General features: G+C 43.6%; 1 protein-coding gene and 1 long non-coding RNA gene across 3 annotated transcripts in view; both read left to right on the top strand.

Annotated features, from left to right (window-relative positions):
* The first annotated feature begins 2,968 nt into the window (after positions 1–2,968).
* LOC136610842 (uncharacterized) lies at positions 2,969–6,275 on the top strand. Its single transcript, XR_010790183.1, has 3 exons — positions 2,969–3,178; positions 4,748–4,888; positions 5,354–6,275. It is a non-coding gene; the product is annotated as an uncharacterized lncRNA (long non-coding RNA).
* Positions 6,276–24,652: 18,377 nt separating this feature from the next.
* LOC136610841 (P2X purinoceptor 7-like) overlaps positions 24,653–27,847 on the top strand; it is a 4,096-nt gene continuing 901 nt past the window's right edge. For both annotated transcript variants that reach the window (XR_010790182.1, XM_066590038.1), the window contains exons 1-3: positions 24,653–25,035; positions 26,377–26,465; positions 26,546–26,605. Coding sequence is in view for 1 of the 2 variants with exons in the window: in XM_066590038.1 (XP_066446135.1) it covers positions 26,406–26,465; positions 26,546–26,605 (120 nt within the window). In the remaining variant the exon portion in view is untranslated. The remainder of the gene's footprint in view (positions 25,036–26,376; positions 26,466–26,545; positions 26,606–27,847) is intronic.

Below are 27,847 nucleotides of genomic sequence, written 5' to 3'. Positions count from 1 at the left end.
GTTTAGTTAGTTTTTTGATTAAAAATTACTACTGTAATTTGTATCTTGCTCCCTCTTTTCTCTTTCTTTAGCATTCCTTTCTTTTTTCTGTGCTTCTGTGGGCGGGCCTACCTACCTTTTAGCTCATCTAACAAAAAAGATATGGCGTGTCTGACATTTTGTACTTATAACGCCAAGAGTCTCAACAAACCAGAAGAATGCAGCTAAATTTTATATGGATTCCATAAAAAGAAAATGATAGCCATGTTCCAGGAGACTCACTTTGTGGCTTCTGGAACCCCTTGCTGCAATAACAATTATCATCCAACCTTGTTTTTATGCTCCTCATTCAAATCGTAAGGTATGTGGAGTGTCGATTGCATATCACCTAACCCTGTAATTCTAGCCTCACAGATAGATAAGGATGGGCGATATATCAGACTTCTTTTGAGTCCAGGGTTCTCCAAGGACTAGATGTAGGGACACTTCCATGGCCCATTCATCAGTCTAGGGATTTCGTGATCCCCAGACTAAGGAAGGCCCTCGCAAGTTAACAGTTATTTGATTTATGGAGAATACTACACCCTAGTACTAAAGAGTACAGCTTTCACTGTAAAGCACATAAATAATCCCGCCTACTATAAGAGTTATCTCATATAGCCTCTTAGATGGTGACCCAGGTTTTTTCTTAAACCTATTACTATAGTCTGATCAGATACCAATATACTAATCACTGGGCTTTAGAAGTCCACTCAATAAGAACCCTAGCTGGTGTTCTAATGATAAACATGCTGCATCCTTTAATAAGTTATCAGACATTACCAACACCATTAATAATTTTGTTGCGGACCACCATCTGATTCTACATACACGCCTATTTAATGGGAGGCATTAAAATGGTTTTTCATGAGGGTATTAATTTCACAAGGCACAAGACTAAAAAAGGAGAGATCCCACAAGTTTTCCCAACTGCAACAGATTTTGGACATCTGGGAGACAGCTAATAAAAAACACACCTCCGACACCTTGAAATAGGAAATTTCATCCCTCCAACATGAAATTTTATCAACTCAACCAAAAAAACCTTGTGCCTCAGAGACAGAATGCAAGCAGGATATTATGAATATACTGATAAGTGTGGCAGATGGATTGCCAGAGTTCTCCAGCCTTGCTCATCTTCTCTCATATTTTCCCCATTAACTCTCCCAATGCAGTTTTGGTTCACTTCCCTCATGAGATCCTGGAGGAGTTTTGCTCTTATTATGCTAAGCTATACAACATTCCTAAATCAAATGGCTCCTCAGAAGTTTTATTAAAGAACGATGTTCACAGATCTGAAGCCTAATTTGCCTGGGTCTATCTCCGAGTGGGAGGCTTTGACACTTCATCAAGATTTTAGTTGTGATGAACTTAATCAGGTTCTACAAACCCTGAAGGCTGAGAAGAGTCCAGGGCTCGATGGGTTCAACCCAGATTCTACAAATTGAGTGGGGGTCTGATCTCCGATATATTACGCAAGGCGTTTAATGATGTCTCCTGAGGCTGTCGTCCTTCCCGTTATCTTGCAGGAGTTTGCTAGATACAGTAAACTCAGCAATTTCAAAAAGAATACGAAAAATATCAGAGATGTTGAATATTAACATCCTTCAAGGAGATAAAAGGAAAAAAACCTCAGCGCTCGCACCGTGGAATAGGTAGAAGTAGAGTATACTGAAGAGATTAAAGTTATATCACTTACTTCAGGGAGGCGCCTTTAGGGTAGGCGCCTCCTAATCCAAATAGGCGTATCAAATATGGTGCCGATCAACAATGATGAACAGGTTCCACGATTTTAATAAAATAGAATAAAATATAATACACGATAATATGTTGATCGGCACCATATTTGATACGCCTATTTGGATTAGGAGGCGCCTACCCTAAAGGCGCCTCCCTGAAGTAAGTGATATAACTTTAATCTCTTCAGTATACTCTACTTCTACCTATTCCACGGTGCGAGCGCTGAGGTTTTTTTCGTTTTATCTCATTTATATCTTCCTCCTTCATGCCATGATTGGAGTTTTCCTCTAGCCGCTCTCTCTTATGAGATTGTTTACAGCACCTAGGAATATTCGTCTTCACCTGGCAATCAAGACCCCTCACCTACTACACTTTTCAGTATCCTTCCAGTGAGCGCCAAATCCTTACTCATCACAACATCCTTCAAGGAGGAGGCCAGACATCTCCAAGATCCCTGTCAAACCAGACAAAATTTTTGAACTAAATTATAAACCCTTTATATCATCCATAGAACTAAAAGAATGGCTCCGATTCCCACTTTCGTGGTTTGGCAGAATCAGTAACCTAAAATGGATATTTAGATATACTCCAGACTATCCCTTGGGAATTACCTAAACATAATTTTTCAGAGCTTTTCAAAGTAATCACTAAGTTCATCTGGCAAAAGTCCTCACCGCACTTCAGCTATAAAATTTTAACTAGTCCTAAAATGTTTGGTGGCTTAGACTTGCCTGACCTAGACCACAAAACAACAATTTGCCACTGTGCGTATTTTGGACTTTTACATCAACCCATCCTATAGAGAGAGCTCTCTTAACTTCACCTTTAGGGCGCCCACCCACTGGCGTTTTTTTTTCCTGCGTTTGCGTTTTTCCTGCACAGGCATAGAGATTAAGTGTGCTCATGTCCACTGGCGTTTTTAATATCACCCCGCCCCGCAAAATCGCATCGCAGCTGTCCTTAGACTCTGGCTCCTTTTTTTCTTCTAACTTCTCCCATGGTTTTCAATGCTCCCGGAAAAAACGCAACCCAACGCAATTCGCGCGCGTCGCGTGGCGTTTTTGCAGACAACAGTACTGAAGACTGTGGAAGGGCGGGCATTCTTCACAGGTGCTGTTGGGTGTGCCTGGTTCAGGGGATTTCCCAGCAGCGTGGAGGCGGGAAGGCACAGACACTTAACAGGGTGTGTCATTCCAGGAGCAGCAGCCATTACAGCTACATCCTCCCTGCAGCATGACTGTACCCAGGATTGAGAAAGAACGTCTCATAGCCCTGGTGCAGGAGCACCCCTGCATCTGGGACACCAGGACGGAGGCATTTCATGTGCGATCACTGAGGGACGATGCTTGGGCAGAAATTGCAGAGGAAATGTTCGGCGTGCTGTGGCTACGCAGTCGGGCCCAAGGACGGCTAAAAATGTGTAAGTACACATGTGTGTTTGTAATTCTTTTGCATGAATGTTTTGTATGTATAGTACCTTTCTGTCTTCACATTGTGCAGTGCTTGTGTAGCCTTGTGTGTGGAGGCGTGCGTCCTTGTTGCGCTGGGGTGTGTGGTGTTTGCGGTACACGCCTTGCCCTGTTTGTCTGCAATGCCTTTATGTTTGTGGTCGGCTTTTGTGGCTAGGGACCCACACTGCCAAACAGCTTCTTAGTTCATTTTAAACGCTTGTTTGGCCATGCATCATGCAAAACGGGCGCGGCTGCTAGGCATGCAGATATTGCCGCCACATTGCTTGCACATGTTTTTCCCTTTCTAACTTTTGGGGTCTTCTGGTAGCATGTATTAGGACGTGCAGTGTTAAGCCATGCGCAATGTCCAATTCATTTATTCTGTTCCTTCTTCTTTTCCTTCATCACTAAGGGGCCACATAGAGAGGTAATGTGTGTGTGTGTGTTTAGGCCCCCCTTGCTGTCCCTGTTATTTGTCCTCCTAAAGACCACCAACTTCTTCTAGGTGTGTTTTTCTGGCCACCCCGTGTTTGAACAAGGGCCTTTTCATGGCTAGGAAAAATGTAGGCTAAGATTTGATAGTCACATGTGTGATATCTTGTTCTCTAAAGACGCATTTCTTTGAGAATAGTGCATTACAGCCACGGGATGAGCGTCCGCAGATACGATGTTTACCTACAAAGTAGACAGGGTCTTATATGAGGTATAGCCTGGTTAATGTATAAGTGACATGTATATGTGCCTACACGTCAGCACACATTAATGCAATCACTAACTGTAAGGGTTTGTTTAGCTTTGAGGGAAGCATTGCTTCCTTTTTTTATGTGAAATTAATAAGGCGTACGCCAGTCTGTGATGCTGGGTAATGTAGGTAATGCACAATGTATGTATGTCTTTTCATATGTATGTCTAGCCTAAATTTTTAAATTAGCTCTTGGAGACTGGGATGTTGTGTTTATTAAAACTACCATGTCCTGCTGGAGCTGCATGCTGCCTTGGAGTTAGAGGGCAGCTGAAATAACGCTTGTCACTGCAGTCAGTGGCAGAGCTGCCCATATAAAAGTAAGACACAGCAGTTCGGCTGTATGTTGGAACTTCGGCCATGCACATGGCCACACCCCTCCCCCAATTGTGTGAAACTTGGGCAAGTGGATGTTGCTTTCTATTTTCTGCCTCAGGTCTCAAGCACTGATGTGTATGAGTCAACCAGATGCCATGAATGGTTACATAGGGCTTATGTCTTCTTATCGGGGTCAACAGCACTCACAAACTGTTATTTCCTACTTCCACCCACTAATTGATTCTCCCAAACAGCCTGTTTTTAGCTCTGCAGATATCACACTTTGCCTGTTGGTTGTAACGGCCACTACACACCTTGTAAAGGAAATGCCAGTACGCCCACAAGAAATGGTAAAGCGTAGTTGCATCACCATACAGGGTTTGCCCATAGCGTAACATTTGAATGGTCACATTACACTGTCATGTTATGTGCTTACCTTGCCTGCTACTTTCATATGTTTCTCTTCTCCTTGTCATAGTGGAAGAACTTCACAGGAAGTGGCGCAGTGTCCGGGACACTTACAGAAAAGAGGTGGGACACCAACAGCCCAGCGGCTCCGCACGGCGCCGCAAAAGGCCATATTATTAGCCTTCCTAAGGCCGATAATGGAACCCAGACCGTAAGTGGTTTAATTCTTACATGGCACTCAGGTTAGCGGTTGGGTGTGTAAGTACCAGCTCGTAAATGAATCAAACGAGGCCTGTAAAAAATGGCATATAGACATAGAAATGTGCCTGTTAAATATCTAGCTACACTGACCCTGACTCACAGAATTATGTGTGCTGCTACCCATGGTAACATTGAGGCAACATGGCATCTTTCTGTTTTGTAGGAAATGCCTGCCAAGTTATGGTCGTTAACAAATAATTGCCTGCAGATGTCAAGTGCATGTTGGACCGGGGTTTACCTGGCAAATTACTTTGAGACTGCCTTGTAATGGTTTTCAAGGCTCTAACGTATTTGACATTATAATGTTACAGGAGATATGTTACATTGATGCACTTGTTAGTAAGGTTTGCCTTCCCTTCCTTGAAACACCATCCTTGACACTATTGTTGTACTCACTTGTTGCCCTCTCTTTTAGAACAGCATAAAAAACTGCAGGAGGACCCGTCAGCAGATGACGTGAGTGACACGGAGGACAGCTCGCCCACGGTATCCCTGCATAGCGATGGCCCCGAAGCCCCAGAGGCACCACCTGCTCCGCCAGCTCCGTCCGAGGAGACTCCCCCACCAGCTGGGCCCGAGGGGAACGACTGCTAGGGCCAGAGGCGGCCGAAGAGGCTACACCAGGCAACATCTGGCCTTTTCTGGGCGGCTCGTGGACGAGGAGGTTCTAGAGTATTTGCGTCGGCAAAGGCGCCTGGACTGGGCCGACACCATGGGGCAGTGCATAGCATCTTCTGGCAGGCGCATCTCCCCAGATGTCCAAATAGAGTTACTGAGTGCTATAATTGCGCTCATTAATGTGTCACAAGATGCTGTGCGCGGGAGGGCCCTGTTTGCGGGGATTTGGCATTTTGCCACCACAAACACTTTCCCGCAAACAGGGTCCTCTGCCCCAAGGGGCCATACTCACGAACCTCCTCGCCCACAGCCGCCGCACCACGCTGGGACCTGCGTGGGGGCACACCGCCATGGGCCCTACCGGGAGTGGTTGGATTGTGCGGCAGGGCCCATGGATGTGCCTCCCGCAGGTCGCAGCCAGTGTGCAGAACCAAGTGTCCCATCAGAAGCCCCGTCTTTTTACAATGATCCCTGCGAAGGGACATCGTCGGGCACGTGCCCGACGTATTGCCAGTTGTAACTCGGGGCAGGAGCTCTGTGTTGTTACTTACGTTTGACCGAGCATGTAGACTTGTTAACTTGTTTGTTTTACCAGGTTGTGTGTGACACACATCAGTAAATGTTAGCTTACCTGAGAATTATTGGGCAAAATGCCCCCCTTATTTGCCTCGTGTGCAAAGAGGCAGAGTTTTGTTTAACATGTTGCCTTGCCATGCAAGACGCCCTTTTTTCCTAAATAAATATTTTGGAGAGTTAAAAGTGTGGTGTGGTGAGAACATCTAGACCCTAATGCTATACAATTGATAAATGGGTCGCTAGGGATTACGTGTGAAGCACTATTTTCAAGCAGCTGCCACCCTTTTGCATGTAAACCTTTACTCCACCAGCCTTAACATCCCAGTAATAGATCTGCCACGGTAACATATGAATTCCCACACACTGATAGGTAGGATGTGGTTTAGTCAGCGAGCAGCAACGTCACACTGTACCACCTCTGCCACAATGGTTCCCTAAGGCCTAAGTGCCGAGCAAGGCGTCAAGCACTGGCGACGTTTGGCCCTGAGGGAACACTTGATAATGCTCACAAAGGGAGTTTGTGCGCTGGTTGGGTGAATACAGTCTGGGCCTCTATTTCTAAGAAATACGGGTAAAATGCAGTGCGAACACATTACTAGTTTGCACACTGTGTATGCCTAAACAGCACACAAGCGTTTTACAGGCTTCAGCAACATGTGGCATTAACCCCATATTTTGGGAACACAGAACACGTTGGGTAAACACTTATGTCCAGCCACTACAAAAGATGTAGTCAAGTTGCTAAACATCGGGATGCCACCGCAGGAGACCTACCATGGGCAATTGGATGGCCATTATGGCTCGCTTTAGGCCCCCAACTTTGACATGTGTGCAAAATCCACACATTTGCCCACTTGCCAAGGCAAAGGACGGTGGGTAAGTTGTTAACACAAGGGCCAAAGTACAGCTATTTCTAATGCTTATCGTATTTCACGAGCTTACTACACTTTTTGGACCAATGGGTGGGAGCGTTAAATGGGTTTGTGCCGCCAAAAAGAATGACTCACAGTACTTCTGTTTGCCCAATACAATGCTCTTTGTAATATACATTTGGCATTGTGAGTTTGGCCCCCGGAAGTGATTCACATACCTTCTTGATGCTCCCCCCCCCCGTGTTGCTCCTAGTTTGCCATTGCTTCCCACAAGTGGCTTGTCCAGATATAGTTGGCCCAGCTGCAGGTGTTCTCTGCACATGGACGAGCTTCTTCTACTGCGCACATGCGCCGTAGATCTGCGTCGCCCGCCTGCTTCTGGAAGCTATGGTCTGCCTGCAGGGGCCGCGCAGCCAAGGGATCTTCAGTTGACACGTAGGGGGAGGGGAGTGGCGGCCTCTCATGCGGGAGGGGTGCTGCGAGCTGTCAGTAGTCGGGGGTGGGGAGGTGTGGTGGTGACAGACCTGTCAGTCAGTAGTCACATGATGGGGGTGAGGGTGAAGGTGTGTGAGCTGCTGGTCGGAGCTGTCAGCCAGTGGGGGGGGGGGGGTGGCTGGAGGGTGACGCTGGGGAGCATGTCTGTGTGAGCAGTGTTGCGGGCTCACAGTGTATGGAGACTGTGAGGGGGGTGTTTGTGTGTGTAGGGCCTGTTTGGTGCCACAAGCACTTTCAAGAGCAGAGGATCGCGATTGTCTGCTCTTCAAAGTTCCTGAAGAGCTCGCGATCTGCTCCTACAGGCCAGACAGCTGTAGCAGTAGATTCCTTCATCTCCTGAGCATGTCACCGCCTTACTGGACACTGTTACAGGGCTGCCCCAGTGTCCAGTGATGATGGGACATGCTGAGGAGATGAAGGAATCTATTGCTACAGCTCGTGCAGCAGATCGCACTTGTCTTCCTGCCCTCTCATTGCTCTAAATGGGGCTGGCCGGTTGCTGGGTCCAGTCACCGCACTGTAGCGTGCGTCTGCATTATGACGCTGGTACTCCAGTCTTGTCGCCGGGGCCATCTGCAGTGCCCACGCTAAGGAGAGCCAGGCTGCAGTGCATCATGCAAACTACACAGCAACACCATGTTTGCACTACTCTTCAGCCAGGCTTCATAAAGGGAAGAAAAGGAATGAAAAGGTGAGCAGAGTAGTGTTTGTCATGCAAAAGCCTGTGGTGTGTGATGCTTCTACTCTACAGGGCAGTCATGGGTGAAAAAATACATCCGCCTAGGCGGGGGCAAAACCCTTTATAATCATTCTGACCACAAAAGAGTAAAGTAACTCACAGGTATGTCCATGGGCAACCACATGATCCCCCCACTTCCTCCGATGTATGAAGTATAACGCACGCTTTGGTATGTAAGGGGTATTCCCGCGCCGGAGCGGGTTTTTGGTTCAATAGAGCCCCCGGACGGCACGACACCAACCCAATGCCGTTGTTTAAAAAGAACTGCCGATACTGCTAACCAGAATCCCCACGCTCCGGTGACTTGTAACTCACCTGGTGAAGATGGCCGCCGTGAGCTTCACCCTCGCTGGGCCGCAGGTCTTCTGTGCGTTCCATTGCCAATTCCAGCCTCCTGATTGGCTGTAATCGGCGCGTGACGGGGCTGAGGTACGAGGAGCCGCTCTGTGGCACGAGCGGCCCCATTCAGAAGGGAGAAGACCAGACTGCGCAAGCGCGTCTAATCCGACAATTTGACGCTGCAAATTACACTGCTCCATGGAGACGGGGACGCTAGCAAAGGAACAGGTAAGTGAATAACTTCTGTCTGGCTCATCATTGATGCACAATGTACATTACAAAGTGCATTAATATGGCCATACAGAAGTGCTGAACCCCACTTGCTGCCGCGATACAACCCCTTTCACTTGCAAGAGGCAGGAATGCTTCGCCATATGCTGCAAGAGCCTATGCGGCTGAAGGTACACATTGAGAGAGCTAAAGCCTTTGCTGGACACGTGATATGTGTATGGGAAAGGACGCTGGTGAAAATCGTGTACACAAAATGTATGCCGAAGCGTGGTGGAGTAGGATTTGCATCTGCCTCCAATTACAAGTACTTGCGCAGGCACAGACGCAGGGCTGTATTGAATATCTCAATGACCAATTTTAAAGAAAGAGGTTGTTTAGTTTAGCCAAACGCCTAACTCTTTGTAGAGCATGAGACACCAGGGCTATCGGGTTTTTTCAAGGGCGGAATGCTTGGGGTAAGATTGTGCTTAGCCAACACAAGCAGAAAGGCTGGAAATATACAGAAAGAGCAACCCAAAGGATGGCTAACAGCAGCAGCAGCAGCGCAGAGACTCAATGGCTAATGTCTTCCCAAGGCGGCGATTGCTTGGGAAGGGGGTGATATAAATACTGTGTTAATTTGTCGGCAGAGGAAAACATAACAAACAGATAGTTGAACACCGTACTTTATATCAGCACATTTCACTGTGCCCACCAAAACATCAAGGCCCAAAAAAAAAATGACACACAGGGTACATACAGATCCCAACTCAGAATTGGCGCACGCCTTTACAACACTGTAATGTTTGGATGCCCTCTGCCCCTGACCCAAAAATTTGGGGGCACACATGATGCAATAAATCTCTTACTGTGGGTCACGCCTTCTTAGTACGCTGTCTTGCCATGGTACAGAGCCCGCTGGGGTCCCGAAATAATGTGTCAAATTGTCCCTAATGCGGACCCCAATTGTTTGGGGATGCGGGGGGGGGGGGGGCATCAAGGTTGGGGACTAGACTTGTTAGCTCTTCAGACAGCGATCCCTCTTCATGGCGTACAAAATTGTGCAACACTACACAGGCCTTGATCACTCCAACTGCAGCATCTGGAGCGAAGGGAAGGGTCCGTTCTAACACGCGCCAACGTGAGACAAGGACACCAAAGGTGCATTCCACATATCGTCGCCCACGGGACAGGCGGTAGTTGAAGATCCGTCGCTCAGGTGTTAATTGGCTGCGGCCAAATGGTCGCATGATGTGTTTGTTTAGGGGAAATTCCTCATCAGCAATGAAAAAATATGGCATTAGAGGGCCAGCTGTCCCCGGCAAGTTTCGGAGCGGGGGGAGATATAAAGTGCCTTGATGCAGTCTCTGGCCAATGCGGGAGCAGGAAAAAGCTCGCGAATCAGCGGTACTTCCATAGGCCCCAATGTCTACTAAAAGAAACTTAAAGTCCGTGTCTGCTACTGCCAGAAGCAAGATGGAAAAATAATGCTTATAATTAAAGAACCGTGAACCCGAGTGGGGAGACTTTCTTATACGCACATGTTTCCCATCTAATGCACCTACACATAATGGAAACTGTGCAGTGGTGTGAAAGCCATTTGCTATCGCAAGCCAATGTCCCACTGTTGGCTGGGGAAGATATAGGGGCTGCAGTCGGCGCCAAAGGACTTCACAGGTATGATGGATAATTCTGGTAGTCGTCGTTGAGCCCCAGAGAAATTGGAATTGTATGGTAGCAAAGGAATCACCGGTTGCCAGAAACCTGTGGTGGAAAATGGTGTTGAAGACATTATTAACTGTTGACACATATAAATCTAACACAAACGGGGCTGACTACATGAGTCTACGTGCAGTGAAGTCATTAGGAAAAATCAAACAACATATAAACAAAACACGAACACTATCCTTGGACAAGGGTGGATTAGTTTTGGGAAGATGTGCAGTAGCACATTACAGCACTCGATGCACCTAAGTAGTACTTGTACGGAGGCTTGGCTAAAGGTAGTGGCAGATGTGGGGCTAATGCTACCATGGCTGACCAACGTGATCCCAATGGTAATTTCAGAAAGAAAATGAGCTAATGCTGGGGCAGGCAAAGGCATTGGCCATTCACGGATGCTACTGCCGGTTGCATAAATTGGCGACCATCCCTGCAGAGCCCCATTATGGAGATTCACACACATAAAAGATGTAGATAAGCAGCTTTCACAAATAGCACAGACATTATTACAATCAACACTCCTAAAGGGAAGGGGGAGGAGGTGGTTGCCTTGTCAGCCATTTCCACCGTAATATTGCATTTATAGTAGCTTAAATGAAGCGCACATCCTCCTCAGAATATATACATGTTGTGCAACAGTAATAAAGGGTCCGAGGGGAGTGTATATAGATGCTGGCCAAAGGCTACATGGCCTTAAGCTTGCTAGAGGCTTGTAGAATGAACGTTTTTTTACACATCATCGCTTAAGTAATTACTCACAATGCTGTTAGGCAGCAAGCGTGGAAAAAAGGTGTACAAAAGGCTTGGCTATGCAATGAAAAATACATTTCGGCCGCTAAGTGACACTTTACACAAAATTGGGCATTGCCCACAAAGCTAGGCTTCAAGACTGGCAAATAATTGCTGGTGGGAAGTTACACACATATAGGGGGGGGGGGGGGGGGCAAAGGTCCAAACAGGGAACTTGAGTTTGCAAACACGTGTATAGGGTACTTATACGTAATACAGTTGGTAAACATGAATCAAACAAACCTGAGCGTAGCTAACAAACGCTCCTCTGCACATATACACTTGCGCAATCGCGTGTCCTGTAATGTCAAGTCAGCCCGGAGAAGGGAAAGCAAAAGGTCAAACATAGTGACCGTCATTCTTGCGTATTCCTCAAATTTGTGAGGGTGGCGCTGAAGATCATGGTACAGCACACGAAAGTGCCCTTTAAGTGGCCGCCATTGGAGGAGAGGGTGCACCCACATTCTTCTGGGCGTTAGCAGGTCACTGCTCCAAAGAAATCGTCGTTCCCCAAAACGCTGTGATATCAGCCAATTTATAAGGACGGTGTTGGTTGAAAACGCCATTGTAACAAGGCCAGCACAAAAGCTTTTTAGCGACAGACTCCTTCCAACTGCATAAACTGCCTCAACTCTGCTGTGCGCACTATGCACTAAGTAACGAGGGGGCAGGTCTACAGCAATTACAATTTGTATGCAGCACTTGTGCAGGGTGTGTTGGTATAGAAACGCTATGCAACGTTTCAGGATGAGACATTCTCCGCGTTTTGCGGTAAAAAAACGCAGCGAAAAACGCAAACGCGTAGATGCGAAATCACTGCGTTTTTCACGCACGAAAAACGCAAACGCCAGTGGGTGGGCGCCCTTAGGAGAATCCCCATCTGACATTTTGGATCTCTGTTTATCCAATACAACTCTGGGGCCCAACAATAAAGAAAATAAAAAGAAGTCAGTAGAATGGAATAGTCAAGAGGTTAATAACATCCGTGGTTCGTTTTTTTTTATAACTAGAGGGGTACATACATTACCCCCGGGACGCTACAAAGAATACTGTCCCTTTACGGACGACACTACAGGCCAACAGGAGTTCCAATTAAACATCAGGCAGGACCAGCATGGTCACTCCAACAACAACCACACGCTCCAAAGTGACTCAATTCTACCCACCCCTGACCCAATCCACCCAGCTCCAAAAAAAAAAAAAAAGAATATGAGAAAAAAAAAACAAAAGAAGGGGTGCCAGGGGGGGTGCAAGAGATCTATCAAAAAACATCACACTGGGGAAGAAACGGTAACATTTGAGGATGCCAAAATTTGTGGCATCAACATTTCCCAACATCTTCTTAAAAGAAAAGTTCACATTTCATCCAAAGGATTAACGTTTAGCCCCACACAAGCGTCAAGTATGTTTGATTTGTCGACCTTAACGCTTTCCTTAGGAAACTTACATTGAACAGATATTTCATTATACACGAAAAGGACAATCACAAAGATATAGACAGGACCGCAGCGGAGTTCTTGGTGGATTTTGATTTAGAGGAACCCATCATTACTCATCTTCAACCCAAATCTCAGTTCTATCCAGTTAAAACAAAAGGAGAATATCTCCAACTTTATCAGAATGTTCTCAGAGACTTTAATAGTATGTGTGAAAAGGAAAAAGTTTACAGTAAATCGAATCTTACCAGAGCACAGAGAAATACATTGAACAATCTGATCAGAAAGAAGGATCTGGTGATTCGACAGCCAGATAAAGGCGGAGGAGTAGTACTCACGGACTACTCTGATTACCATAATAATACCTACGGATCTTAAATGATGGATCATATTACAAAAAATTGGAATATGATCCAACGAATGAGATCAAAACATCGTTTTTCGTCATGATGAAAAAAGCCATTGTATCTCTAAAACTTAATATAAATATATCACTAATGTTTCATTTGAAACCCCGTATTTCTATCACATACCCAAGATCCACAAGAACATACGGTCACCCCCAAAACATCCTATTATAGCGGGTATGTGTGCAATTACGAATAGAGATGAGCGAACGTACTCGGTAAGGCCGATTTCGCAATCGAGCACCGCCATTTTCGAGTACTTCACTACTCGGGTGAAAAGATTCGGGGGGCGCCGTGGGTGAGCGGGGGGTTGCAGAGGGGAGTGGGGGGGGGGAGGGAGAGGTCACCCCCAAAACGTCCTATTATGGCGGGTATGTGTGCAATTACGAATAGAGATGGGTGAACGTACTCGGTAAGGCCGATTTCGCAATCGAGCACCGCCATTTTCGAGTACTTCACTACTCGGGTGAAAAGATTCGGGGGGCGCCGTGGGTGAGCGGGGGGGTTGCAGAGGGGAGTGGGGGGGGGGGGGGGAGAGGGAGAGAGCTCCCCCCTGTTCCGCGCTGCTACCCCCCGCTCCACCACGCCATGCCCCCCGGCGACCCCCGAATCTTTTCACCCGAGTAGTTAAGTACTCGAAAATCGCGGTGCTCGATTCCAAAATCGGCCTTACCGAGTACGTTCGCTCATCTCTAATTACGAATCATCTTTCTGAGTATGTTGATGTTCAACTGCAGAGTTATGTGAAGACACTTGTGTCCTATATAAAAAAGACACAGGCCACATATTAGAAATTCTGAAGACTAAAGAGTGGCGGAACACCTATGTATGGTGCACGTTGGAGGTAGAAGCCCTCTACTCCAACATTTCGCATAAACAGGGATTAGAGGCTATCAGCACTATACTTAATGAAGATCCCTTGATGCCGATTCAACTGAGGTCTTTTTTGGTAGAAGCTATTGCATTTATTCTAACCAACAATTATTTCTCATATAATGAGTACTATAAACAAATCTGTGGTACTGCCATGGGGACTAAATGTGCGCCAAGCTTCGCAAACCTCGTCATGGGTATTTTTGAGAGGGATACATTTTCTGACCCCAGAATAATAATGTATAAGAGATATATTGATGATATTCTTATCATATGGAATGGTGATATTGAGAAATTGAGGGATTTAAATCAAATCTCTCAATATTAATGAATTCAATCTAAAATTCACTGATACGGTTGACAGGCATAATATAGTATTTCTTGACCTTGAAGTATCAGCAGAAGATAAGATAACCACTAGAACATTTTTTAAAATCAGTTGATTGTAATAGTCATCTTAAGAGGTGGAAAACCAACGTACCATATGGTCAGCTAAATAGGATAAAAACGAATTGTTCCAAAAGATCAGATTTTGAACAGCAAGCTCAAGTGATTAAAAAACGATTTAAAGAAAAAGGATATCCGAAAGAAGTTATTGAAGGAGCCTACACTAAAGTGAGCTCCGACAGGAAGGGGGAAGATAAGAATAGGAATAAAAACAACCGGGACCATATGGAAGTTTCACTCAAAACCCCTTTTAATACGAAATATAGCACGCACCACAGTAAGATCAAGGGGATCATCCAAAAACATTGGGGTCTCTTGACAAGTGACCCTTTCGTGGGGGAAAAGTTGAATAATAAACCTATTTGCATTTTTAGGAAAAATAAAACACTCAAAAACTTGTTAGCACCCTCTTGTCCTAGAAATGAGAAGAAATTGGGATCGGAGGAAGGCAGTGACCGGAAAAAGAAAGGTGTCTATAGATGTGGGGCAAAACGATGTAAAAGTTGTCCATATATCTCCCATGGTACTACAAAAATAGCAACCAAAGGTGGGGAAACTATTCAAATAAAACATTTGATGTGTAAAACGAAGTACGTAATTTATTTATTAGAGTGTCCTTGTAAGAGACGCTACATGGGCAGGACAATCAATGATTTAAGTACTAGAATCTCCCGACACAAAAGTAACATCAAAAAAAGGATACAGTAAACACAGTATCTCTAGACACTTTAGTACACATCATGACTGCAAACCTTCCGGCTTAAGAGTGACCCCATTGGAGAAAATTTCCGTCAAATCGATCAATAGGCTCCGTATTAGGGTGCATTCACACGAACGTATATCGGCTCGGTTTTCACGCCGAGCCGATATACGTTGTCCTCGGGTGCAGGGGGGGGGGGGGAGGATGGAAGAGCCAGGGCCAGGAACTGTGCTCCCGCCCCCTCTCTGCCTCCTCTCCGCCCCTCTGCACTATTTGCAATGAGAGGAGGCAGGATGGGGGTGGGGCTAAGGTCCGGGAATTAGCCCCGCCCCGTCCCGCCTCTTTCCATTGCAAATAGTGCAGAGGGGCGGAGAGGAGGCAGAGAGGGGGCGGGAGCACAGTTCCTGGCCCTGGCTCTTCCATCCTCCCCCCTCTGCACACGAGGACAACGTATATTGGCTCGGCGTGAAAACCGAGCCGATATACGTTCGTGTGAATGCACCCTTAAGGAGATGTTTCGGATTTTTTAATTGGATACATTGATCCCCCATGGACTTAATGAGGTCCTGGAGAAGTTTTAGATATTAAGCCATTTGAACCATATATTTAAATATTCATATATTTTTAAAACTGTTACATATTAAATATATTCATATGTACTTGTATATATGCATATCTTCTTAGATCAGTACTGTTTTATTCATTCATTTTATTACTGATAACATGGGGTTAATATTGATCTTTTCGGTTTTAGGGTTTGTTTTTTTTCATGTTATAACTAACTTGTTGCATATAATAGAGAGATAAGGGGTTAATAAATCTCTTTATTCATTTAGCATGGTTGCAGACAGCTCTATGTCGTTTATGATATGTGCATATATATGCAAAACATTGAATTATCCGTGGGTTATATAATTTTTATATGTTTCTGAGGCATTGAGGGACCAATATAGGTAATTTATTACGTATTCTCATTTAGATTTCTATGAGGAGCAAATGTTCTACGCGTGCGTACCTTCTCAGACCTACGTGCGTTCCACAGGTACGTCGCCGCGTCATCTACGCATCCACGCACCGGTGAGTTTACTTTGGGAACGTGTGACGTAGGACGCCACTACGTCACACACTGTGCGCACGAACCCGGAAGTCCCACTGGACGTATGGCGCCGGCAAAGCTGAAACGGAGGACTCTCATAGGATTAGTGAAGAGAGGGGTACGTACCTGCGGAGCCTTAGGATTGGTCTACGTATTATTCTAAGTCCCGCATTTAATGTTTAAATATGATTGTGTTGCAAGTCCCGACATGCTTGAAAAAGTCGCGTTAACCGCGACGAAACGCGTTGCATATGTCTTATCATTTTTATTAAAGGATCCATTATTGGATCGCCATAGTAGATCTGGATCTTTTTCGTGGAGCGCCGAGCCTTCCTTTTTTTCCTTTTACACAATCCACTACTTCCTAGTAGTAGAGCCGTATACTTAGGGATACGATGGGCTGTGGCTAGCTCAGGGATCGGCGAAACAAGGACGTGGACTTTCATTTGGTTTACTATACGCACACCAGGACCTTGGGTGTTGTGTGGGGGGCCCATCACTGGGACCTTCCCACACACACCGGGTAAGTCCTATTTCTATTTTTATTATATTGAGTCACTGTCCAGTGGGTGGAGTGCTGTCCTTATATTCATTTTCTTGTAAAAACAAAAAAAGAACACAAAAGCCAAAGACTTATCAGCACCCCCTCGTATTACTTTAAAATGGAAGTCACTTACTGATATATGGAAGAGTAACGTTGATACATGTCAATGTCTATATTTCAAAACTTCAATAAAACCCTTTTCATTCCATTGTTTTTAATTGAAAGATTGTTACAACGTACATTTGAAAGCATTTTCAGTGTAACATTGTAGGAGAGCCTACTCCCCTTAAAACTCCTTATAAACATTTGAAACAATAGCTATACACATTTCTTTTCACATTTTGGCCAATATTTCCTACTAATAAACCTTCAATTTGTAGTATTTCTTCTTTTACCTAGTCTAGGGTGGATACCATCTTTATGTGGGGTCGAATATTGTCATGAACCAGAGGAACCTCCAAAATATTTACATCCCTTGAAAGGCCCTCTTCAGAAGTGTTGTTTCATAAACCACATTTTAGATCACTGATCATCTTCAAGATGTACAGAATAGAAAGCACCTTTACCCCAGGCATGGTGTATTCCCTCTGGGGAACACAGAATTCATTTCACAATAGTACTAGGTTAGATGTAGGGTTGTTCACCAAAGCATTTCATTACAAGTCAATGGTGGATCTTCCAATTGCTGCAGCAACAATATGAGATGCCTGTGGCTCTGTTCACACTGGAAAAACAAAAGTCATGATGGTATATGATGGATCCCACTGACTTATAATGGATTCATCAGGTCATCTTAATTTTTTTTTACTGGATACAGTAGTCCAGCATGCTTTGCTATTCTAGCCAAAAAAGAGCAATGGAAATATTAAACCAGTCCCTAATGGTGCAACAATCTGTAGTTTATGAAGACCTAAGAAAGTCCTTTTATGCAAGTTTATATGTGCGCCATCAACAGAGGTCTGAACATATATGCAGTTTAGACATCCTGGATTGATATCAGGACTGTCCTACCTCAATGCAATACATAACGTTCCTACATCTACATTCCAATGCAGTGGCCTTATTGAAGAATGGATGGTCACATGAAGCTGGGTGGTGTAACCAGTGGACAGAGCTATTATGTGGATTGACTGGTACATGAACTGACAAAAACAACAAAACAATGGCCTCTGCCCTGAAGTAAAAACATATGTCTGAAGGGGTGGAATCCGCATCTTACACATCAGCAACTTCCAGGCTTCCTCCTCCTGTCTGGAAATTCTTAATTGCTTACAATGAGAAGATCTACCCCCAGAAATGTTTTTGTTAAGTAAAAATGCTGAAATCACAGCAACACTTCACTTGGAATTATGAATACAAAGACAACCCTAATAGCACAAAGAGAATAAACTACATATTGAATGAGCGAACTATGTCAGAGTTCACTCGTTCACTCATGTAGTCTATTTATACAGGCAGATACATCACAGGCCCCTTTAAAACAAGAACTATTTCAGGTCTTTCACATTCGCTGTTTAAGTGAATGAAAGACTGAATGAGCGCTTTTTAAACTGAATGATAAGTGAATGAGCCTTCGCTGATTTTTATGCCTGCAGAAAATGGCCCAACAAATTGTGACCAATTTTCGTTTGTCGTAGGCGCGTTTGGACTGAATGATAATCGCTCACTTTCGCTTGTTTGAGCAATAATCGTTTCATTTAAAAGGGGCTTTAATGACATTCATCTATTTATCTCATACACATCTAATATCGATCTACTGTATATTATATCTAAGGGCCTTTCACACTAGCATTGCGCTGGTTATTTAGCTGTTTAGTCATGCGAACCGCAAAATGGAAAGAAAATGTTTTAGTTTTCCGGTTCATAGAAATGTATTAAAACTGAAGATAAGTTTCTGCATTTTCCGCCTCCATTCCGATTTTCAAATTGGAACAAAAGTGCAGTCGGCTGTTCTTTTGTTTCCAGTTCAACAAAACGGAACCAAAACAGTTTGCAATGGGTCCATTTTTTTACATTACTGTTAGAGATGAGCGAGCGTACTCGGAAAAGCACTACTCGCTCGAGTAATTTGCTTTATCCGAGTATCGCTGTGCTCGTCCCTGAAGATTCGGGTGCCGCTGCGGCTGACAGGTGAGTCGCAGCGGGGAGCGGGGGGGAGCGGGCGGGAGAGAGGGAGAGAAAGATCTTACCTCCGTTCCTCCCCGCTCTCCCCTGCAGCTCCCCGCTCCGTGCCGGCACCCGAATCTTCAGGGACGAGCACAGCGATACTCGGATAAAGCCAATTACTCGAGCGAGTAGTGCTTTTCCGAGTACGCTCGCTCATCTCTAATTACTGTCAAAGGGAAAGCTGTTTGCTTCCATTTTCTTTCCATTTAGCTGCTCCCATAACGAAACGGCTAGACAGAACCAAAAACACACTAGGGTTAACTTGGCACATTACGCATCTACTTCCTACCTATGCATTTACTATCTATCACTAATAACGGCTTCATACATATCTCTTCATACATCTATCTTTCTATGAACTATGTTAAACATATCTATATATTGCTTCTGATCCTGATCTAATATACATCTATTTACTAGGCATTTAATATCTAATAACTACTTCATCTCTCTCTGCTCATACATCTATGTCTTTATATTTCTATCATCTAGGTATCAACTATGTATTACATATCTAATATATATTTAATATCTATCACACATCTATTTCTCTAATTTATCTATCAAATATCTTTATATTGCATAATGCATATCTAATCAAACATCCATCTCCCTATCTTTCTGTCATCCATCTAATATCTATTGCATATGTTTATGTCTAATATACATTTAATATATATCTATTACACATCTATCTCTTTAGCATCTATGTATATAATATCTGTCAATTGCATACCTAAGTATTTAATATCGATCTAGAATAAAATACAATACAAGAAGTTTATTTTCACAATCCGGCAATTAGACCGAAAAGCCGTTTTCAGACAAGCGTATTATGGACGTTATTCCGCATCCGTAATACAGAGATGTGTCTCGGCCCAGCTGAGCTAAACTCTCTCTCCCCCCCCCCCCCCCCCCCGCCCAAAAGGTATTCCAGGCATATATGCCACAGCCCCAGCTGTCTGAAAGGATGACAAAACGAGAGATGCAGCCGTGACTTGATTTTTGTCCTTGATGCATGCAGCCGAAAATCTTATCTTCCATGTGAAGGAGCCCTTAAGGACACAGAAATGCAGCTATAATACGATCACTGACACTGGACAAACACTGTAACGACAAGGTGATCACTGCCAGTTTCTACCTGGCTTCGATTAGCAATTCCAGGTAGCACCCGGCAATTAGTGGTGATCCACATGCAGTTACAATGTATACAGGCACCCTACGGTTGGGTTCAGACATGGTAAATGAATCCACGGTGGATTTAATCCGCAGTAAGCTGGCAAATGTCACCATAATTATGTACATATTTTTGTTGAAGATTGGTCATTGATTTGAAAATCCTCAGCATGCTTGTTCTTCTTCGTAAATCTTCAGCTACATGTTGGCCTGTTTTTTAGGCTCCATCCACATACATTGTACTGTAATTTATTGCAGATTTGAGGTGCAGAATCCACAATGCAAATTCGCAGTGAGCCGGCCGTGTCTGGACCCACAATCAGCATCAAGAAGATAACCAGTGTCAGAAGTATATTGCAGCATGACCTATTGGCATCTGTTTTCACCAATGACAATAGGACGTGCAATGTGGAAGGCCACATAGACAGCTGTCCGTGCTGAGTTCCTTGGGCACAAGTTGCATACAGCAGTGTGAATCCAGCCATAGTGTTACTGCTTACAAGACAATAGAGGCTGAAATATGGATTTATATTAAGAAATTATCTCAGGAAAGACCCCTTCAATTAGGGAGCTGCTCCAATTAACATCTGTGAGGTTCTACTGATTGGATGCTCCAGTTGTCAAATCAGAGTTGTGGATCAAGTCAATGAAGAGAAAGCAGAGCACTTCAAGAAGAAGCAACTTCCCATGCACTTGCCACGGTGCATGCTGAAGAGTAAAAGTGATGGTGATACTAACAAGCTTCAGTCATGCTCCCCTGGTCCTACATAGAGCTGCCAGACGCTCTGAATCAACAGTCTGCATTTACATTGGCTGCAGCAGTGATGTGCCTACTTACGAGAGCTCCGCAATCTCTGCTGCCGTCATTGAAATAAATGGAATAGTGGTGTACATGTGTGACCACCACTTCATTCATGCAGTGACCCCCATGTTCTGGACTAGTGGAGGTCCCAGTGGTCACACTCCCAGTAGGTCATAAAGTTATACCTTATCCTGTAAGCAAGGGGATAACTAACTTTTGGTACAACCCCTCTAAGTGGCCAGGGCCGATCTCATTGTGTTATTGGGCCATTATGGATCCCAGTTATGTTCCTGGGTTTCATAACGTCAATGTGTTCAAGATGTATATGACATACGGTATCAGAAGATCATTTGCCATGGATTTCCTATAAGCAATATACCACAAGGAACTGAAAAGTGTGTTAACTATTAAAGAGTCGACCCTGCAACAAAATCAACATGACATAACCTGGACTGACACAGAAAAATACTAAAACAATTTTATAAAACTGAGGTACAAGAGCCAGGAACGGTTTAATGATAAAAGAAAGTCGATCTTTAGAAAACAGCATAGGTGTTGTGTTCGCAGGCACCAGTAATACCTGAATGTTCAGGAATGCAAATCCCTTCAATGTTCAGCTGCTGCGACCAATCTAGGACAACCACTAGTTTCAGTCTAGTCCGAGGACCAGCTGCTGAGACCAATCTAGGACAACCACTGGTTTCAGTCTAGCCCGAGGAGCACCTGCTGCTCAGGAATAGGCACCAGCAGCTTAGTCTAAACCTCCCTGAATTAATGCAATGACATTTCAGTAGACTTGTTATTGAAAAAAGATGTTAGCTGCAAATTAGCAGCAGGGACGCTTTAATTTTGGGAGGTCCATCAAACAGTAGTCACTCTTAGTGGTGGAGGTGCACAGAATGCAGTGGAGAACCATAATGGGAGTTCTAAATGTAAAATCTGCAATTACAGCTTCTACCCCAGCAGGGGCATAACTAGAATTTAGATATAGACTTCATGGGAAAGTCAGGAATCACCCCATACAATACTGTAGTTATGAAAAACATAGCATAACTACTTTTATCTGAGCAGCAATCTAAGTATGGATATTAGGGTCCATCGCTAGATCGGCTCAGTAGCTTCAACCACTACAGTTATGCCCGTGTACATGGAACACATGGTTTTTCAAACTGAAATACCTAAAATTTAAAAATCTACAAAAATACAAGGAAAGGATATACTGCAGGAAGGACGGACTGGTCCGTTAGAGTACCAGAAAATCCAGCAATGAGCCCAGGCCCTGACACATAACATGATAATCGGCAAAAAATCTAGCAGAAAATAGCCCCACTTGGATACGACTAAAAGGGACTATAATCAGTAAAGATTTTTTGTATTAATTAGAACCAGACAGAGAAACATATTACATTTTTCTAATGTTATTATTTTCTGACTGTAGATTTGTTTACTCCGTTGCCTATACATGACTATGGGGGCGGCCATATTTCCTGAGCTACATGTAATAGCATTTAGAGAGATGATTTACAGCAGCTTCATGGGCCATTCATACAATGGACAAGAGGGGACCCATTGACTTGTATGGAGACTGTTCTGTGCTTGGAAGGGGGAGTAGATAGTCACAGCTAAATATATTTTGTGAATGGTGTATAGCGTGTTACCTATATATCAGGTATTTACCTTTCAGTGTAAAGGAGCTTTCAAACTGAACAATTATTATTCAAACGAGCGAAAGTGAACGATAGTGACGGCAAATGACGAACCATAACACTGGTCAACAAACGAAAAAAGAATTCTGTATCTGGTTTGGAAACAGGTTGATCCAACTAGTTTTGGGGTGTTGAATTCAGTGGAAGAATCGGATTCTATTCATTACGTCACAATTCTGAGATACGTAGCACTATTACATAGATAATACAGTATTGCCAAATATTGTCTGGTTTTAAATACAAGAAAAAAATACCACTCAGAACTCGATCATGCTTTTCTGGTAATGTATTTGTGAATGTGAGACCAACAAAAGCACTAAGGTTTACATATTGCAACGTTCAAACTGATTAGGTTTGGCAAAATGGGATGATGAAGCTTTTCTCTTATATGGTGTCTCATTAGTCTCCCTAACCAGAAACAGTAATCCCCCATCATCGAAGAGCTCCAGCGTCCTCGATAACGATGCTACATACTAGGGATGTCTTGGTGAAAGCGTTCACCCTGATCATCACTGAAGGCACCCAAATTTTCCAGGAAGAAATCAAGGTGCGAAAGTAAAAAAAATGAAGTTTTAGAGACATTCTACACCCTATGCTTTGTAGCTGTGCAATAGATCACTCACTATGGACACATAGCTATTGTCTTTTCTGTTGCACAAAAAGCCGGAAAGGGGACCAAGCGGCTAATTCGAGATTTTGTGAGTTTAGTATCAAAGGTTGGATCTTTTATTAATTTTCTGATCTGTGGCCCAAACAATACACAAAAACCTTTTTTTTTTTAAAAATCTAGGTTACATATAAACCTCACGTGATACATTATTTCTAAAAAGGTAAATTCGGATTCTACACCCAAAAATCCATAAGAATTGATATATCGCAAACCAGATGCAAAAATGTTGTTGAGAAGTGTAGTTTACTTTTCTGCAGACATAAAAATCATCATTGGCTCGTTCCCGTATTGTTCAGTTTAAACAGCGCTCGTTCAGTCGTGCTCATTGAATGTGAAAGACTGAACAATTCTGAACGGCTGCCCGGGTGATCGCTGACATTGTTCGGTGGTGCAAACGATAAATAAAGCCAACATCGCAGGCCCCCTACCATCACTGTGATGTCAGTGGGATGACTGCTGCTAAGCTTTCTCTACAGATCAGGAAGGGTCACAATATTCTTAGGCTCTATAGTCAGTGTGAAAAAGAAAATCTGGATTTCAGCCTTTTTTTCTGATATAGATTGGGGCATTTTTTGACAATTTTCTCTAATAAATTTAACATTTTTAGCTTTTTACTCTGGCTGTAAATGAAAGCTCCTGCTCTTCCTCATCATCCGTATCATCACCAAAAACATCTCAAAACCTTCCACAAACGTTATCATTTCTTAGCACGCATGGGCTATAACAGACAACCTATTCCTGCGCTATTGCTGTCTAAAGGAACCAACAAATCAGTGGGTGAGTTCGGAGGGCTTTTCCCAAGAAATTAGCAACATCGGGTATGCTGTAGATTTTCATTGGTTCAGAATATCCACCAAAAAAAATCTTCTGCCACATGTGAATGAGGTTTGGAACAACTTATTTCACTGCCATTTATTGTATTTTTAGTGATTATTTCTGGTCGAAATTCTGTGCTAAAAATCTTGACCAAACAGGAGTAACAAGTCTTGTAGTGACCGCATGACTTAGGCAAGTCCAGATCCCAGGGGCAAAACAAGTCCAGGCCCCAAGTGCCAAACAGTCAAACTTTCTCAATTGACCTATTCTCTGTATCCATTGTTGTGGTGCCTTCTTCACATAATAGTAGGTGCTGCATTGGACCTGACTTTTGAGCTGTTAAATTTCCAGTAATCAACAAAATTAAGGGACCCCAGCACTTAATTTAGAGGGCTTTGGTCCACCAACCGAACCAGGTCATCAGGTTGTGCCATTTCAATCAATGGTTTATTGTAATTTGGTTAAGAGGTAAAAATGAAGCTTAAAGGAGATGTCCCGAGGCAGAAAGCCAAAATTTCATATTAGCCCATTCCCCCTGTCACCCCCCGACATTAAGCAGCCCTTGTGAGCGGTTATAAACCGCATTGTACTTACTCGTCTGCAGAAAAAATGACTTTTAAAACTTCTCCCTCTAAGATGGCGCCTGCTGGGTCCCTGGGTGCGTTCCACGGTGAACCGCTCGCTCTTCCTGGATGCCTCATGCGCGCTCCCGAGACGCCGGTCACGTGAGCAGGTGACTGACGTCATCGGTGGAGGCGTGTTCTTCTAAATCAATGGAACGCCGATCCAGCCTCCTGATTGGCTGGTCGCCAGAAAGCGTCACAGCGGGGAGGTGCTGTCTACCGGAGAAAACAGCAAACAGCTGTTTCTCCCATCTCTTGACTACATAGAAGCTCCGGTAAGTACACCTTTCCTCTGTACTCTTTTATGCATTGATTAGCACAGGATCATTGCCTTATGCAGTGAGTCTGTGCATTTTTAAAAGTATTGTGCATGCCCTGTATTGTAATGTGTATTACATATTTATAGTGCCTGCCATGTGCTGCGTTTTTTATTTTCCTGCTGTGTGCTGCTATGGCGACAGCAGTTTTTATTGCGCATGCCGCCTGCCTTCATTCGCCTTTTTTTTTTTTTTTTGAGCATATTTTTTTAATATATAAATATTTTTTTTTTTTTAATTTTTTATTTTTTTTTTTATTTTTGTGCCTGCCGTGTGCTTTCATGTGCCTGGCGTGTTCCCCTTTTTCTTTGTACCTGCCGTGTGCTTCCATGTTATGTTTTTTTTTGTTTTTTGTTTTTTTGCCTGCCGTGTGCTTCCCTTTTTTTTGGGCCTGCAGTGTGCTTCCGTGTGCCTGCCATGTTCTAACATGTGCCTGCCGTGTGCTGCTTTTTCTTTCTGTGCCTGCCGTGTGCTTCTATGTTTTTTTGCTTTTTTGCCTGCCGTGTGCTTCCCTTATTTTTGGGCCTGCTGTGTACTTCCGTGTTCTAACATGTGCCTGCCGTGTGCTGCTTTTTTTTCTGTGCCTGCCATGTGCTTCCGCGTGCCCCCCTTTTTTTTTCATTTTCTTTTTTGTGCCTGCCGTGTGCTTCCATTTTTTTTTTTGTTTTTTGCCTGCCGTGTGCTTCCCTTTTTTTGGGGCCTGCTGTGTGCTTGCCGTGTTCTAACATGTGCCTGCCGTGTGCTTCTGTGTGCCTGCCATGTGCTGTTTTTTTATTCTGTGCCTGCCGTGTGCTTCCGCGTACCATCCTTTTTTTTTTTTCTTTTTTGTGCCTGCCGTGTGCTTCCATTTTTTTGCTTCTTTTTTGTGTGCTTCCATGTTTCGTTTTTTTTTTCCTTTTTTGGCTGCCGTGTGCTTCCATGTGCTGCAATGTGCATGTGACTGCAAACTGATTTGAATCAGCATACATTCCGCACAATTCATTCATACAATAATCATGCAATCTTCGGAAAATTTGCATGGAATAGACGTAGCATCTGCATGCAATCTACACAACAAACACAGCCTTCAATCAACACTATTTACCTGCATTCTACATACAATATGCATGCTATCTGCCTACAGACTGCGGATAATGCTAGCTATCAACAATCTGTCCACAATCGCCCAGTAATCATTCTAAAATTTGCCTAAATTATGCCTGCCATGGACCTTTAAAAGATTGTTATTAGAAAATGCTGCTGCTTCCATAACTGTTCTTGAAGTGCCACTAACTTTTTTTTTTTTTTTTTTTTTATTAGTTTTTTTGTAGTACAATTCAAGCACCAACATGTTCCAGGAAGATCTTGAATTTGAGGAGCTTGATTATTCATCAGATTCTTTTGGAGAGGTAAGTTTTTGCTGAAAATGGAAAGGTTGAAGCAAACCAATGCCAATAAACATAATAATTTTTTATTTTATTTTTAACAGGATTTACAATCTGAGAGCGAGGAAGATGAGGATTTACCCGAAACACGGCAATATTCTGCGGTATGTCTTGAAATATGTTTAAAAATTTTTTTGTTTGAAACTGCAACTAGGCATCAGTCCCGTACAAGTTATTATTTCAATACATTATTTCTTGTGTGTGTGTATATATGTGTGTATATATATATATATATATATATATATATATACACACATACATACACACACGGGTATATATATTTTTATACACACACACACACACACACACACACACACACACACACACACACACACACACACACACACACACACACACACACACGTATATATACACACACACACATAGATGCACGTGTGTGTATACACACACACGTATATATACACACACACAGATGCGCGTGTGTGTATACACACACACACATAGATGCGCGTGTGTGTATACACACACACGTATATATACACACACACACACATAGATGCGCGTGTGTGTATACACACACACGTATATATACACACACACACACATAGATGCGCGTGTGTGTATACACACACACGTATATATACACACACACACACATAGATGCGCGTGTGTGTATACACACACACGTATATATACACACACACACATAGATGCGCGTGTGTGTATACACACACACGTATATATACACACACACAGATGCGCGTGTGTGTATACACACACACACGTATATATACACACACACACAGATGCGCGTGTGTGTATACACACACACGTATATATACACACACACATAGATGCGCGTGTGTGTGGGTATATACATGCGCGTGTATATATATATATAATATATATATATATATATACATACACACACACACGTGTGTATCTCTATATGCATAGACACGTAGGAACGAGTGTATGTGTATATACACAGTCACACGTAGGAACCAGTGTATGTGTATATACACAGTCACACGTAGGAACCAGTGTATGTGTATATACACAGTCACACGTAGGAACCAGTGTATGTGTATATACACAGTCACACGTAGGAACCAGTGTATGTGTATATACAGTCACACTTACGTGTGTACACACAGTATAATATATACATACACACACGTGTGTGTGTGTACGTGTTTAGGCATACACTGGTACGCACGCGTGTACGTGTTAATGCACTCACACCTGTACGTACATCTGTGTATATACATACAAACACGTACGTACGTCTGTGTATGTATGCACATAAACATACAGGAATCTGTGCCCTGCCTAATAAGGATGAGCATGCCGCTTTCAGCAACACCATACAATTAAAAATGTAC

Source organism: Eleutherodactylus coqui, chromosome 2, assembly GCF_035609145.1.
Source record: "Eleutherodactylus coqui strain aEleCoq1 chromosome 2, aEleCoq1.hap1, whole genome shotgun sequence".
Classification (NCBI taxonomy): domain Eukaryota; kingdom Metazoa; phylum Chordata; class Amphibia; order Anura; family Eleutherodactylidae; genus Eleutherodactylus; species Eleutherodactylus coqui.
This window is presented reverse-complemented; position numbering and strand designations above follow the sequence as displayed.